The 16,587-nt window shown below is 49.1% G+C and overlaps 1 protein-coding gene across 1 annotated transcript in view; it reads right to left on the bottom strand.

Moving 5' to 3' along the window:
• aplp2 (amyloid beta (A4) precursor-like protein 2) overlaps nt 1–16,587 on the bottom strand; it is an 88,297-nt gene that overhangs the window by 60,391 nt on the left and 11,319 nt on the right. Inside the window, exons 4-6 of the mRNA XM_042297766.1 lie at nt 16,186–16,403; nt 13,615–13,814; nt 6,510–6,681 (exon numbers count right to left, since the gene is read on the bottom strand). Of these exons, the coding sequence (XP_042153700.1) occupies nt 6,510–6,681; nt 13,615–13,814; nt 16,186–16,403 (590 nt within the window). The remainder of the gene's footprint in view (nt 1–6,509; nt 6,682–13,614; nt 13,815–16,185; nt 16,404–16,587) is intronic.

Raw genomic sequence — 16,587 nt, forward strand, 5'->3', positions numbered from 1 at the left:
TCCCAGACAACATGATAGTCTCTCCTCCCCTGTCCTCCCCATCCCAGACAACACGAGTCTGTCCTCTCCACCCCAGATAACATGGTAGTCTCTCCTCCCCTGTCCTCCCCATCCCAGACAACATGATAGTCTCTCCTCCCCTGTCCTCCCCATCCCAGACAACATGATAGTCTGTCCTCTCCATCCCAGATAACATGGTAGTCTCTCCTCCCCTGTCCTCCCCATCCCAGACAACATGATAGTCTGTCCTCCCCAGGGAGCCTGGGGGGCGGGGGGAGCCTGGGGAGCCTGGGGGCCTGGGGAGCGGGGGAGCCTGGGGGCCTGGGGAGCCTGGGGGCGGGGGCTCTATTCTGTTCTGTCTTTACTGAGGAAGAGTTCATCAATGTTCACAATGTTCTTTTAACATATTTGATCTGAGGATGAGCTTTACAATGTTGATCCAGTTTCTGCATTCTTCCTTTCAGTTGATGCTACAGCGCTATGTGGACACACACACACACACACGCACGCAGGCCGAGAGACAGGCCGAGAGACAGGCCGAGAGACAGGCCGAGAGACAGGCCGAGAGACAGGCCGAGAGACAGGCCGAGAGACAGGCCGAGAGACAGGCCGAGAGACAGGCCAAGAGACAGGCCAAGAGACAGGCCAAGAGACAGGCCAAGAGACAGGCCAAGAGACAGGCCAAGAGACAGGCCAAGAGACAGGCCAAGAGACAGGCCGAGAGACAGGCCGAGAGACAGGCCGAGAGACAGGCCGAGAGACAGGCCGAGAGACAGGCCGAGAGACAGGCCGAGAGACAGGCCGAGAGACAGGCCGAGAGACAGGCCAAGAGACAGGCCAAGAGACAGGCCAAGAGACAGGCCAAGAGACAGTCAGACAGACAGACACAGTCCAGAAAAGTGTGTTTGAGAGACAAGCAGACAAGACAGACAGACAGGTTGAAGACTGAAAGAGTAGATATCCCAGTACGGATGTGTGTCTGTCTGTAGGGGACATGAAGGACAAGGCTGTGTATAGAACTGGTTAATCAGGGTGGTCTGGTTTAATCCTGGTCCTGGGGGAACTGGTTAATCAGGGTGGTCTGGTTTAATCCTGGTCCTGGGGACCCAAACATCCACAGGAGGGGTTTTCTTTCTTCTAGCGTCTAACACACATCTGATTCCACTAATCAAAGGTCTGATGAGTCCATCATTTGAATCAGGAGGGCAGTGCAGAACCAGCTCTGAGTCTGGGAAACACTGTTACGATCTACCGATCCTGATGTGGTCACAGTAGTAGAGACCGGGGTAGCAGAAACAGAGACCAGTAGAGACCGGGGTAGCAGAAACAGAGACCAGTAGAGACCGGGGTAGCAGAAACAGAGACCAGTAGAGACCGGGGTAACAGAAACAGAGACCAGTAGAGGCTGGGGTAGCAGAAACAGAGACCAGTAGAGGCCAGTAGAGACTGGGGTAGCAGAAACCAGTAGAGACCGGGGTAGCAGAAACAGAGACCAGTAGAGACCGGGGTAGCAGAAACAGAGACCAGTAGAGACCGGGGTAGCAGAAACAGAGACCAGTAGAGACCGGGGTAGCAGAAACAGAGACCAGTAGAGACCGGGGTAGCAGAAACAGAGACCAGTAGAGACTGGGGTAGCAGAAACAGAGACCAGTAGAGACTGGGGTAGCAGAAACAGAGACCAGTAGAGACTGGGGTAGCAGAAACAGAGACCAGTAGAGACCGGGGTAGCAGAAACAACAGCAACAGTAAATTACATAGTAAATGACATAGTGAGATAGTGGTGGTGTAGTGGTGTAGTAGTGTAGTAGTGTGGTGGTGTAGTAGTGTAGTAGTGTGGTGGTGTAGTGGTGTAGTAGTGTAGTAGTGTGGTGGTGTAGCTGTGTAGTGGTGTGATGGTGTGGTAGTGTAGTAGTGTGGTGGTGTAGTAGTGTATTGGTGTAGTAGTGTAGTGGTGTAGCAGTGTGGTGGTGTAGTGGTGTAGTAGTGTAGTGGTGTAGTAGTGTAGTAGTGTAGTAGTGTGGTGGTGTAGTGGTGTAGTAGTGTAGTGGTCTAGTAGTGTAGTAGTGTGGTGGTGTAGTGTAGTAGTAGTAGTGTAGTAGTGTGGTGGTGTAGCTGTGTAGTGGTGTAGCAGCGTAGTAGTGTAGCGGTGTAGTAGCGTGGTGGTGTAGTAGTGTAGTTGTGTAGTGGTGTAGCGGTGTAGTAGTGTAGCGGTGTAGTATTGTGGTGGTGTAGTAGTGTAGTGGTGTAGTAGTGTAGTGCTGTTGTAGTGTAGTAGTGTAGTAGTGTAGTGGTGTCGTAGTGTAGTAGAGGTGTAGTGGTGTAGTAGTGTAGTGCTGTAGTCGTGTAGTAGTGTAGTGGTAGTGTAGTAGTGTAGTAGTGTAGTAGTGTTGTTGTGTAGTAGTGTAGTGGTTTAGTGGTGTAGTAGTGTAATAGTGTAGTCGTGTAGTAGTGTAGTGGTGTAGTGGTGTAGTGGTGTAGTAGTAGTGTAGTAGCGTAGTGGTGTAGCAGTGTAGTGGTGTAGTAGTGTAGTAGCGTAGTGGTGTAGTAGTGTAGTGGTGTAGTGGAGTAGTGTAGTGGTGTAGTAGTGTAGTGGTGTAGCAGTGTAGTAATGTGGTGGTGTAGTAGTGTAGTATTGTAGTGGTGTAGTAGTGTGGTGGTGTAGTAGTGTAGTAGTGTAGTAGTGTGGTGGTGTAGTAGTGTAGTAGTGTGGTGGTGTAGTAGTGTAGTAGTGTAGTGGTGTAGTAATGTGGTGGTGTAGTAGTGTAGTAGTGTGGTGGTGTAGTGGTATAGCAGTGTGGTGGTGTAGTAGTGTAGTAGTGTGGTGGTGTAGTAGTGTGGTGTAGGGGTGTTGGTGGTTTGGTGTAGGGGTGGTGGTGGTTTGGTGTAGGGGTGGTTTGGTGTAGGGATGGTGGTGGATTGGTGTAGGGGTGGTGGTGGTTTGGTGTTGTGGTGGTTTGGTGTAGGGGTGGTGGTGGTTTGGTGTAGGGGTGGTGGTGGTGTGGTTTGGTGTAGGGTTGGTGGTGGTTTGGTGTAGGAGTGGTTTGGTGTAGGGATGGTGGTGGTAGTGTAGGGGTGGTGGTGGTGTTGGTGGTGTAGGGGTGGTGGTGGTGTAGGGGTGTTGGTGGTGTAGGGGTGTTGGTGGTGTAGGGGTGGTGGTGGTGTAGGGGTGGTGGTGGTGTAGGGGTGGTGGTGTGGTATAGTGGTGGTGGGGGTGGTGTAGGGGTGGTGGTGTAGGGGTGGTGGTGGTGTAGGGGTGTTGGTGGTGTAGGGGTGTTGGTGGTGTAGGGGTGTTGGTGGTAGTGGTGGTGGTAGTGTAGGGATGGTGGTGGTGGTGTAGGGGCAGTGGTGGTGTAGGGGTGGTGGTGGTGTAGGGATGGTGGTGGTGGTGTAGGGGTAGTGGTGGTGTAGGGGCAGTGGTGGTGTAGGGGCAGTGGTGGTGTAGGGGTAGTGGTGGTGTAGGGGGCAGTGGTGGTGTAGGGGTGGTGGTGGTGTAGGGGTGGTGGTGGTGTAGGGGTGGTGGTGGTGTAGGGGTGGTGGTGGTGTAGGGGGTGGTGGTGTAGGGGTGGTGGTGTAGGGGTGGTGGTGTAGGGGTGGTGGTGGTGTAGGGGTGGTGGTGTAGGGGTGGTGGTGTAGGGGTGGTGGTGTAGGGGTGGTGGTGTAGGGGGTGGTGGTGTAGGGGTGGTGGTGGTGTATAGGGGTGGTGGTGTAGGGGTGGTGGTGGTGTAGGGGTGTTGGTGGTGGTGGTTTGGTGGTGTAGGGGTGTTGGTGGTGGTGTAGGGGTGTTGGTGGTGGTGTAGGGGTGTTGGTGGTAGTGGTGGTGTAGGGGTGTTGGTGGTGGTGGTGGTGTTGGTGGTGTAGGGGTGATGGCGGTGGTGTAGGGGTGGTGGTGGTGTAGGGGTGGTGGTGGCGGTGGTGTTGGTGGTGTAGTGGTGGTGTAGGGGTGGTGGTGGTGGGGTGTTGGTGGTAGTGGTGGTGTAGGGGTGTTGGTGGTAGTGGTGGTGTAGGGGTGGTGGTGGTAGTGGTGGTGTAGGGGTGTTGGTGGTAGTGGTGGTGGTGGTAGTGGTGGTGTAGGGGTGGTGGTGTGGTATAGGGGTGGTGGTGTGGTATAGGGGTGGTGGTGGTGTAGGGGTGGTGGTGGTGTAGTGGTAGTGGTGGTGTAGGGTGGTGGTGTAGGGGTGGTGGTGTGGTATAGGGGTGGTGGTGGTGTAGGGGTGGTGGTGGTGTAGGGTTGGTGGTGTAGGGGTGTTGGTGGTAGTGGTGGTGTAGGGGTGGTGGTGGTAGTGGTGGTGTAGGGGTGGTGGTGATAGTGGTGGTGTAGGGGGTGTTGGTGGTGGTGGTGGTGTAGGGGTAGTGGTGTAGGGGTGTTGATGTAGGGGTGGTGGTGGTAGTGGTGGTGTAGGGGTGATGGTGGTGGTGTAGGGGTGTTGGTGGTGTAGGGGTGTTGTGGTAGTGGTGGTGTAGGGGTGGTGGTGGTGTTGGTGGTGGTAGTGGTGGTGTAGGGGTGGTGGTGGTAGTGGTGGTGTAGGGGTGGTAGTGGTGGTGGTGGTAGTGGTGGTGTAGGGGTGGTGGTGGTGTTGGTGGTGTAGGGGTGGTGGTGGTAGTGGTGGTGTAGGGGTGTTGGTGGTAGTGGTGGTGTAGGGGTGGTGGTGGTAGTGGTGGTGTAGGGGTGTTGGTGGTGGTAGTGGTGGTGTAGGGGTGTTGGTGGTGGTAGTGGTGGTGGTGGTAGTGGTGGTGTAGGGGTGATGTAGGGGTGTTGGTGGTGGTAGGGGTGTTGTGGTAGTGGTGGTGTAGGGGTGGTGGTGGTGTAGGGGTGTTGGTGGTAGTGGTGGTGTAGGGGTGGTGGGGGTAGTGGTGGTGTAGGGGTGTTGGTGGTGGTGGTGTTGGTGGTAGTGGTGGTGTAGGGGTGGTGGGGGTAGTGGTGGTGTTGGTGATGTTGGTGGTGGTGATGTAGGGGTGATGGCGGTGGTGTGGTGGTGGTGTAGGGGTGTTGGTGGTGTAGGGGTGTTGGTGGTGTTGGTGGTGTAGGGCTGTTGGTGGTGGTGTAGGGGTGTTGGTGGTGGTGTTGGTGGTGTTGGTGGTGTAGGGGTGTTGGTGGTGGTGTTGGTGGTGTTGGTGGTGTAGGGGTGGTGGTGGTGTAGGGGTGGTGGTGGTGTAGGGGTGGTGGTGTAGGGGTGTTGTGGTAGTGGTGGTGTAGGGGTGGTGGTGGTAGTGGTGGTGTAGGGGTGTTGGTGGTGTTGGGGGTGTTGGTGGTGGTGTAGGGGTGTTGGTGGTAGTGGTGGTGTAGGGATGTTGGTGGTGTAGGGATGTGGTGGTGGTGGTGTAGGGGTGTTGGTGGTGGTGGTGTAGGGGTGGTGGTGTAGGGGTGTTGGTGGTAGTGTAGGGGGGTGGTGGTGTAGGGGTGTTGGTGGTAGTGGTGGTGTAGGGGTGGTGGGGGTAGTGGTGGTGTAGGGGTGTTGGTGGTGGTGGTGTTGGTGGTAGTGGTGGTGTAGGGGTGGTGGGGGTAGTGGTGGTGTTGGTGATGTTGGTGGTGGTGGTGTAGGGGTGTTGGTGGTGTAGGGGTGTTGGTGGTGTAGGGGTGATGGCGGTGGTGTGGTGGTGGTGTAGGGGTGTTGGTGGTGTAGGGGTGGTGGTGGTGTAGGGGGTGTTGGTGGTGTTGGTGGTGTAGGGCTGTTGGTGGTGGTGTAGGGGTGTTGGTGGTGGTGTAGGGGTGTTGGTGGTGGTGTTGGTGGTGTAGGGGTGTTGGTGGTGGTGTTGGTGGTGTTGGTGGTGTAGGGGTGGTGGTGGTGTAGGGGTGGTGGTGGTGTAGGGGTGGTGTAGGGGTGTTGGTGGTGTAGGGGGGTGTTGGTGGTGGTGTAGGGGGTGTTGGTGGTAGTGGTGGTGTAGGGATGTTGGTGGTGTAGGGGTGTGGTGGTGGTGGTGTAGGGGTGTTGGTGGTGGTGGTGTAGGGGTGGTGGTGTAGGGGTGGTGGTGTAGGGGGTGGTGGTGGTAGTGGTGGTGTAGGGGTGTTGGTGGTAGTGGTGGTGTAGGGGTGTTGGTTGTGTAGGGGTGTTGGTGGTGGTGTGGTGGTGGTGTAGGGGTGTTGGTGGTGTAGGGGTGGTGGTGTAGGGGTGTTGGTGGTGTAGGGGTGTTGGTGGTGGTGGTTTTGGTGGTGTAGGTGGTGGTGTAGGGGTGTTGGTGGTGGTGTTGGTGGTGGTGGTGTTGGTGGTGTAGGGGTGTTGGTGGTGGTGTTGGTGGTGTAGGGGTGGTGGTGGTGTAGGGGTGGTGTTGGTGTAGGGGTGTTGGTGGTGGTGTTGGTGGTGTAGGGGTGGTGGTGGTGGTGTAGGGGGGGTGGTGGTGGTGTAGGGGTGGTGTTGGTGTAGGTGGTGTAGGGGTGTTGGTGGTGGTGTTGGTGGTGTAGGGGTGGTGGTGGTGGTGTAGGGGTGGTGGTGGTGTAGGGGTGGTGTTGGTGGTGTAGGGGTGTTGGTGGTAGTTTCGCCGGCCTGTTTGGCGGGGCTCGCTGTGAGCCTGACTTACTAAGGCGTTTGCACACGGCCATGCAGTATTCCTCAGAGTCAAAGTTGTTGCGGTTTCCAGCGCAGCCCCCATACACGAAGCGGACGCACTTCCTGGTTGTCATATCGAAGTGCCAGCGGGCCATGGAGGCACGGCAGGGGCCGGTCTCAGCCTCCAGGGTGCACACCACTGGTAGTCAGGGATAGGTCAGGGGTCAGCTGTTAGAACATCCACCCACGGGAGGGGGGGGGCACTCACATCTACCCCTCAATGATTTATAACCACTGAGGGAACCTACTGAAGCAGGAAGTGTCCTCCAGCAATGTCCTGCACTACCTTGTCTTTCAACGCTCCAACTATTATTCTCCTGATAGCTACTATAGGGTTATGACAGTTCATAACATGACACAGGATGTCAACATTGGAACATAAAAAAAGGAATGTTTGAGATCAATCATGCTAACATTGTAAAAACATGGTAGGACAACTAGATTTAATTATACATATCTACACTGCAAATTGAAAACTACTAATCCCAAAAAATTAGAAATCACATTTCAAAACTAATAATAATAATGATTACAAATCTATTTTTATGTAGATACACTGTATATACAAAAGTATGTGGACACCCTTTCGAAGTAGTGGATTCGGTCAGTTCAGCTACACCTGTTACTGACAGGTGTATAAAATCGAGCACACAGCCATGTAATCTCCATAGACAAACATTAACAGTAGAATGGCCTTACTGAAGAGCTTTCAACGTGGCACCGTCACAGGATGCCACCTTTCCAATAAGTCAGTTAATCAAATTTTGCGCTGCTAGAGCTGCCCCGGTCAACTGTAAGTTTGTGAAGTGGAAACGTTTTGGAGCAACAACGGCTCAGACACGAAGTGGTAGGCCAAACACACTCAAAGAACGGGACCTCCGAAGTGCGTAAAAATGATCTGTCCTCAGTTGCAACACTCACTACAGAGTTTCAAACTGCCTCTGGAAGCAACGTCAGTACAAGAACTGTTCGTCAGGAGCTTCATGAAATGGGTTTCCATGACCGAGCAGCCTCACACAAGCCTAAGATCACCATGCGCAATGCCAAGCGTCGGCTGGAGTGGTGTAAAGCTCGCCGCCATTGGACTCTGACGCAGTGGAAATGCGTTCTCTGGAGTGAAGAATCACGCTTCACCGAATGGCAGTGCGGCAGAGGAATCTGGGTTTGGTAGATGCCAGGAGAAAGACTACCTGCCCCAATGCATAGTGCCCACTATAAAGTTTGGTGAGGAGGAATAATGTTCTGGGGCTGTTTTTCATGGTTCGGGCTCCTTAGATCCAGTGAAGGTAAACCTTCTAGATGATTCTGTGCCAACAGTTTGGGAAAGGCCCTTTCCTGTTTCAGCATGACAATGCCCCCCCGTGCACAAAGTGACATCTATACTGAAATGGTGTGTCGAGATCGGTGTGGAAAAACTTGACTGGGCTGTACAGAGCCCGGACCTCAACCCCATTGAACACCTTTGGGATGAATTGGAACGGCGACTGTGAGCCAGACCTAATCGCCCAACATCAGTGCCCGACCTCACTAATGCTCGTGGCTGAATGGAAGCAAGTCCCCCTGCAGCAATGTTCCTACATCTAGTGGAAAGCCTTCCCAGAAGAGTGGAGGCTGTTATAGCAGCAATGTTCCAACAACTAGTGGAAAGCCTTCCCAGAAGAGTGGAGGCTGTTATAGCAGCAATGTTCCAACATCTAGTGGAAAGCCTTCCCAGAAGAGAGGAGGCTGTTATAGCAGCAATGTTCCAACATCTAGTGGAAAGCCTTCCCAGAAGAGTGGAGGCTGTTATAGCAGCAATGTTCCTACATCTAGTGGAAAGCCTTCCCAGAAGAGTGGAGGCTGTTATAGCAGCAATGTTCCAACATCTAGTGGAAAGCCTTCCCAGAAGAGTGGAGGCTGTTATAGCAGCAATGTTCCAACATCTAATGGAAAGCCTTCCCAGAAGAGTGGAGGCTGTTATAGCAGCAATGTTCCTACATCTAGTGGAAAGCCTTCCCAGAAGAGTGGAGGCTGTTATAGCAGCAATGTTCCTACATCTAGTGGAAAGCCTTCCCAGAAGAGTGGAGGCTGTTATAGCAGCAATGTTCCAACATCTAGTGGAAAGCCTTCCCAGAAGAGTGGAGGCTGTTATAGCAGCAATGTTCCAACATCTAGTGGAAAGCCTTCCCAGAAGAGTGGAGGCTGTTATAGCAGCAAAAGGGGGGGGACCAACTCCATATTTATGCCCATGATTTTGGAATGAGATGTTTGACGAGAAGAAGAAGGTGTCCACACACTTTTGTTGTATTTTCAGTGAGCTCCAAAAGTATTGGGAGACACATTTTGTTTCTGTACTCCAGAACTTTAGATTTGAAATTATACAATGACTATGAGGTCAAAGTGCAGCTGCCAGCTTAAAAATACATTATTGTTGGTACCCTTCCCCAGATCTGTACCTCGACACAATCCTGTCTCGGAGCTCTACGGACAATTCCTTCAACCTCATGGCTTGGTTTTTGCTCTGAAATGCACTTTCAACTGTGGGACCTTATATAGACAGGTGTGTGTGCCTTTCCAAATCATGTCCAATCAATTGAATTTACCACAGGTGGACCCCAATCAATTTGTAGAAACATCTCAAGGATGATAAATGGAAACAAGATGCACCTGAACTCAATTTTGAGTCTCATAGCAAAGAGTCTGAATACTTATGTAAATATTATTTTTCACACATTTGCAAACATTTCTAAAAACCCGTTTTCCCTTTGTCTTTATGGGGTATTGTGATGTCATTGTGGGGTATTGTGATGTCATTGTGGGGTATTGTGATGTCATTGTGGGGTATTGTGATGTCATTGTGGGGTATTGTGATGTCATTGTGGGGTATTGTGATGTCATTGTGGGGTATTGTGATGTCATTGTGGGGTATTGTGATGTCATTGTGGGGTATTGTGTGTAAATTGATAAAGGATTTTTATTTTTATTTAGAAAAAGACGTAATAAAAGTCAAGGGGTCTGAATTGGATATGACCATTAAAAAAAAGACATGATTGTGTGTCAACGTAAGGAATGTATTTTGTAATAACCTCTCCAGTTATTCTAATGGTGAGAGGTTAGCATGTCTTGGGGGTTTGATATAAAATGCTAACCTCTCCAGTTATTCTAATGGTGAGAGGTTAGCATGTCTTGGGGGTTTGATATAAAATGCTAACCTCTCCAGTTATTCTAATGGTGAGAGGTTAGCATGTCTTGGGGGTTTGATATAAAATGCTAACCTCTCCAGTTATGCTAATGGTGAGAGGTTAGCATGTCTTGGGGGTTTGATATTTGTGCGTGTAACTTTCTCACTCATCATTATTCACGATGTATTCAAGACTATCCATAATCATGGTAGCAACCACATTAATGTAGAAGTGTTTAGAAACATATTCTATTCTTATTTATAATAAAAGTGACTGCAAAATGTCAAATGATTTACCATTTACTATTTCTATTGGGCACAACATCTGAAACAACCAAAACAAACAGAAAATGCATCCAACAAGTTTGTAGAGTCACCAGCTTGATGTAATCATTGTGTGCTAGGAATATGGGACAAAATACTACACTTTTGACTACTTTAATACACATGTGAATGTGTCCCAATACTTTGGGTCCTCTAAAACAGGGGGACTGTGTACCAAAAGGGCTGTAATCTCTAAACGGTTCACCTGATATGGATGAAAATACCCTCAAATTAAAGCTGACAGTCCTGCACTTTAATATCATAGTCATTGTATCATTTTAAATCCAAAGTGCTGGAGTACAGAGCCAAAACAACAACAAAAAATGGTCACTGTCCCAATACACACACACACACACACACACACACACACACACGTTCAAAAAGGTTGGGGTCACTTAGAAATGTCCTTGTTTTCCATGAAAACATACAAGAAATGAGTTGCAAAAATGAATATGAAATATAGTCAAGATGTTGACAAGGTTATAAATAATAAACTTTGCTTTCGTCAAAGAATCCTCCATTTGCAGCCATTACAGCCTTGCAGACCTTTGGCATTCTAGTTGTCAATTTGTTAAGGTAATCTGAAGAGATTTCACCCCATGCTTCCTGAAGCACCTCCCACAAGTTGGATTGGCTTGTTGGGCACTTCTTACGTACCATACAGTCAAGCTGCTCCCACAACAGCTCAATAGGGATGAGATCCAGTGACTGTGCTGGCCACTCCATTATAGACTGAATACGAGCTGACTGTTTTTCCCTAAATAGTTCTTGCATAGTTTGGAGCTGTGCTTTGGGTCATTGTCCTGTTGTAGGAGGAAATTGGCTCTAATTAAGCCCACAGGGTATGGCATGATGGAGTGATAGCCTTCCTTCTTCAAGATCCCTTTTGGCCTGTGTCATGATGTTGGCCTGGGGGGTTGGTTTATGACCGTCATAAAGACCTCTTCCCCCCTGTTTCCTCTCTCTACCCTACTGATGTTACATTTGCAAACACCTTTGTTAACACAGAGATTCTGGGCACATCAGAAGGTGGGGGGAAAGGAACTATATTCTGGTAATCCGACCAATCGAACATGCAGTGGTACTTAATGAATATGATGTCAGTTCAGTTGTCATCTGAGACATTCTCATCAATGATAGAATGACAAACTGAACAGTGGAAAGTCTACACATCAGAGTTATCGGATTCACATGGAATTGTTGTTCAATATAAATGTTTGAATATCAAATTATTCGTGATGGGATTAAATGTGATTTTAGCTTCTAAAATGTGAGATGTGGGTTTTCATAAAATAGGGCTGCTCACTCAGTGGCCCTCCCCTGTGAAGGGACATGGTCTATAAAACTTTTCAAACACACCCTCCACTTCCTTCCTATATAAGCTCTTGACGACAATATAACCTCCTGTTCCGAGGATGTGAGGACGACTGTCCGATGTCAGAATGGTTCAGATAATAACTACAGAACGAAGCCAACATCAGCGTGAGCTTTGGTTGCGAATGGTATGAACTTTGAACTCTTATTCACGACAGAAGTGATACCTCCTAGCTGTTGAGTTTGCAACAGCAGCTGCAAACGCAGGTTAAGAAGGAACAGACAGAGTATCCCGTCTATCACACAACGACGTTACTACAATGTATCCAATTGACCACCAGAGACATTCTTCAAAGGACAAAGTTTGGCAACACGGCCTTCCATCTACCAACAACCTACCGAAGAGCAGCTCAGAGTAAATATTTATTGCATTTTCCTTTTCCAAATGGGCGGTAATTTAGAATGCATAAGATACTGTATTTACGATAGCACAGCTTCTTCCCTTTGTTCCTCAGTCTTCCCGCTCTTTCACTCAAACCCAACCCTTTTCTTTTGTGTAACCAGCTGTCATATCTGTTCCGCCCACTAGGGACATTTTCCTTTATGACGTAATTTATAATCAAGGTATGATTAATTATGTGTATGTGTAATTAGTTAGATCTTTAGTAAATAAATAGACATTTTATTGCTGATTCAACTTGTTTGCCAGGGTTCGTGAAGATAACCAAGAATTTACAACTTTCAGATGAGACTGAATTAAGGTGACGATTAATATTGACTGCTATTGATGTAAAATATTACTAGGTCTTTAAGAGTTTATTCGGAAGATAACAGCTCTATAAATATTATTTAGTGGTGCCCCGACTCTCTAGCTAATTACATTTACATGATTAGCGCAATCAGGTAATATTAATTACGGAGAAATTATTTTATAGAATAGCATGTCATATCACTTAATCCGGCATAGCCAAAGACACCTGTATAAATCTCCCACTTTGCCACTACCAAAGCACCCCCAGACCATCACATTGCATCCACCATGCTTGACAGATGGTGTTTTCTCAGTTGAGTTATAGCCTACAAAAAGTGGCCTACTGTAGCCAGCTAGCTGTTGCAAAATGGAGTGATAGCCTTCCTTCTTCAAGATCTCTTTTACCCTGTACAAATCTCCAAATTTACCACTACCAAAGCACCCCCAGACCATCACATTCCCTCCACCATGCTTGACAGATGGCGGTCATCACTCCTCCATCTTTTCATTTTTTCTGCATCTCACAAATGTTCTTCTGTGTGATCCGAACACCTCAAACTTAGATTTGTCTGTCCATGACACTTTTTCCCCAATCTTCCTCTGTCCAGTGTCTGTGTTATTTTGCCTATCTTAATCTTTTCTTTTTATTGGCCAGTCTGAGATACGGCTTTTTCTTTGCAACTCTGTCTGGAAGGCCAGCATCCCGGAGTTGCCTCTTCACTGTTGACGTTGAGACTGGTGTTTTTGTGGGTACTATTTAATGAAGCTGCCAGTTGAGGACTTGTGAGGCGTCTGTTTCTCAAACTAGACACTCTAATGTACTTGTCCTCTTGCTCAGTTGTGCACCGGGGCCTCCCACTGGTCTTTCTATTCTGGTTAGAACCAGTTTGCGCTGTTCTGTGAAGGGAGTAGTATACAGCGTTGTACGAGATCTTCAGTTTCTTGGCAATTTCTGGCATGGAATAGCATTAATTTCTCAGAACAAGAATAGACTGACAAGTTTCAGAAGAAAGTCCTTTGTTTCTGGCCATTTTGAGCCTGTAATTGAACCCACAAATGCTGATGCTCCAGATACTCAACTAGTCTAAAGGCGGCCAGTTTTATTGCTTCTTTAAATCAGAACAACAGTTTTCAGCTGTGCTAACATAATTGCAAAAGGGTTTTCTCATGATCAATTAGCCTTTTAAAATGATAAACTTGGATTAGCTAACACAACGTGCCATTGGAACACAGTAGTGATGGTTGCTGATAATGAGCCTCTGTACGCCTATGTAGATGTTCCATAAATAATCAGCCGTTTCCAGCTACAATAGTCATTTACAACATTAACAATGTCTACACTGTATTTCAATGGACAAAAAAAGTGGTTTTCTTTAAAAAACAAAGACTTTTCTAAGTGACCCCCAAACTTCTGAACAGTAGTGTATATATTTTGCTAAAAAAATAAAACAATTGGGTCTGTTGCCAACGGCAACTCTAACTCTAAAAGGTGGAAAAGAAAGAATAAAAGACAGAGTACCAACCTTTGACCTCTGTCAGGGTCTTGTCTTCATCCTGGCTCTCTGGAACACTATCCCTCTCTTTCTTCTCCTCCTCCTCCTCCTCTTCCTCTCTGTCGGCCTCCTCATCTTCATACACATAGTGGTATTCTTCCTCATCTTCATCTTCCTCATCCAATGGCTCCTCTTTCTGAGTGGTGGGCTGCTCATCAGCTGGGGCCTCGCTGAGAGAGAGACGGGGAGAGAGAGAGAGAAACAGAGAGAGGGAGAGAGAGGGGGAGAGAGACAGAGAGAGAGAGAGAGACAGAGAGAGAGACAGAGAGAGATGGGAGGGAGAGAGAGAGAGAGAGAGAGAGAGACAGAGAGAGAGACAGAGAGAGATGGGAGAGAGAGAGAGAGACAGAGAGACAGAGAGAGAGAGAGAGAGACAGAGAGAGAGACAGAGAGAGAGAGAGAGAGAGACAGAGAGAGAGACAGAGAGACAGAGAGAGACAGACAGAGAGACAGACAGAGAGACAGAGAGAGACAGACAGAGAGACAGACAGAGAGAGAGACAGAGAGAGAGACAGAGAGACAGAGAGAGAGACAGAGAGAGAGACAGAGAGAGAGACAGAGAGAGAGACAGAGAGAGAGACAGAGAGAGAGACAGAGAGAGAGACAGAGAGAGAGACAGAGAGAGAGACAGAGAGAGAGACAGAGAGAGAGACAGAGAGAGAGACAGAGAGAGAGACAGAGAGAGAGACAGAGAGAGAGACAGAGAGAGAGAGAGAGAGAGACAGAGAGAGAGAGAGAGAGAGACAGAGAGAGAGACAGAGAGAGAGAGAGAGACAGAGAGAGAGACAGAGAGAGAGACAGAGAGAGAGACAGACAGAGAGACAGACAGAGAGACAGAGAGAGAGACAGAGAGAGAGAGACAGAGATTTGTTCAATAGTAGAATGAAAGGAATAGATGTGCTCATCAACACTACATGACCAAATGTATATGGACACCTGCTTGTCGAACATCGCCTTCCAAAATCATTTGCATTAACATGGAGTTTGTCCCCCCTTTGCTGCAATAACAGCCTCCACTCTTCTGGGAAGGCTTTCCACTAGATGTTGGAACATTGCTGCTATAACAGCCTCCACTCTTCTGGGAAGGTTTTCCACTAGATGTTGGAACATTGCTGCTATAACAGCCTCCACTCTTCTGGGAAGGCTTTCCACTCGATGATGGAACATTGCTGCTATAACAGCCTCCAGTCTTCTGGGAAGGCTTTCCACTAGATGTTGGAACATTGCTGCTATAACAGCCTCCACTCTTCTGGGAAGGCTTTCCACTCGATGATGGAACATTGCTGCTATAACAGCCTCCACTCTTCAGGGAAGGCTTTCCACTAGATGTTGGTACATTGCTGCTATAACAGCCTCCACTCTTCTGGGAAGGTTTTCCACTAGATGTTGGAACATTGCTGCTACAACAGCCTCCACTCTTCTGGGAAGGCTTTCCACTAGATGTTGGAACATTGCTGCTATAACAGCCTCCACTCTTCTGGGAAGGCTTTACACTAGATGTTGGAACATTGCTGCGGGGACTTGCTTCCATTCAGCCAACATCGGGCACTGATGTTGGGCGATTAGGTCTGGCTCGCTGTCGGCGTTCCAATTCATCCCAAAGGTGTTCGATGGGGTTGAGGTCAGGGCTCTGTGCAGGCCAGTCAAGTTCTTCCACATCGATCCCGACAAACCATTTCTGTATGGACCTCGATTTGTGCACGCGGGCACTGTCATGCTGAAACAGGAAAGGGCTTTCCCAAACTGTTGGCACAAATCTGGAAGCACAGATTCATCTAGAATGTCATTGTATACTGTAGTGTTAAGGTTTCCCTTCACTGGATCTAAGGAGCCGAACCATGAAAAACAGCCCCAGAACATTATTCCTCCTCCACCAAACTTTACAGCGGGCACTGCGCATTGGGGCAGGTAGCGTTCTCCTGGCATCCGCCAAACCCAGATTCATCCATCGAACTGCCAGATGGTGAAGCGTGATTCATCACTCCAGAGAACGTGTTTCCACTGCTCCAGGGTCCAATGGCGGGGAGCTTTACACCACTAAGGCCGACGCTTGGCATTGCTCATGGTGATCTTAGGCTTGTGTGCGGCTGCTCGTCCACGGAAACCCATTTCATGAAGCTCCAGACTAACAGTTATTGTGCTGACGTTGCTTCCAGAGGCAGTTTGGAACTCGGTAGTGAGTGTTGCAACCGAGGACAGATCATTTTTACGCACTTCAGCACTCGGCGGTCCAGTTCTGTGAGCTTGTGAGCTTGTGTGGCCTACCACTTTGTAGCTGAGCCGTTGTTGCTCCTAGATGTTTCCACAATAACCACTTCTTGGAGCAACAACAGCTCAGCTGAGACATTTCCACAATAACAGCACTTACAGTTGACCGGGGCATCATATGACGGTGACACGTTGAAGGTCACTGAGCTCTTCAGTAAGGGCCATTCTACTGCTAATGTTTGTCTATGGAGATTGCATGGCTGTGTGCTCATTTTAATACACCTGTCAGCAACGCTTATGGCTAAAATAGAGGACACACACACACACACACACCTCTCCTTCTCTACAAGATCATCCTGATCCAGTGCCGTCTCCTCCACCTCTTCATCCTCCTCTTCATCTTCTTCTTCTTCCTCCTGGGAGGGCATGGCGGGCAGGGAGGGTTCCCCAGGGGAGGGGCAGCATACATACTCTGTACCATGGAACTTATCAATGCCACAGGGCAGTAACATGCCATAGCTGTGAAGGACCATGGTCCCCTTGGAACAGGCCTGGGGAGAGGAGAGAGGGATGGAGAGGAGAGAGGGATGGAGAGGAGGGGGGAGAGGAGAGAGGGATGGAGAGGAGAGAGGGATGGAGAGGAGAGAGGGATGAGAGAGGAGAGAGGGATGGAGAGGAGAGGGGAGAGGAGAGAGGGATGGAGAGGAGAGAGGGATGGAGAGGAGGGGGAGAGGA

The sequence above is a fragment of the Oncorhynchus tshawytscha genome, linkage group LG14 (assembly GCF_018296145.1).
Source record: "Oncorhynchus tshawytscha isolate Ot180627B linkage group LG14, Otsh_v2.0, whole genome shotgun sequence".
NCBI lineage: Eukaryota > Metazoa > Chordata > Actinopteri > Salmoniformes > Salmonidae > Oncorhynchus > Oncorhynchus tshawytscha.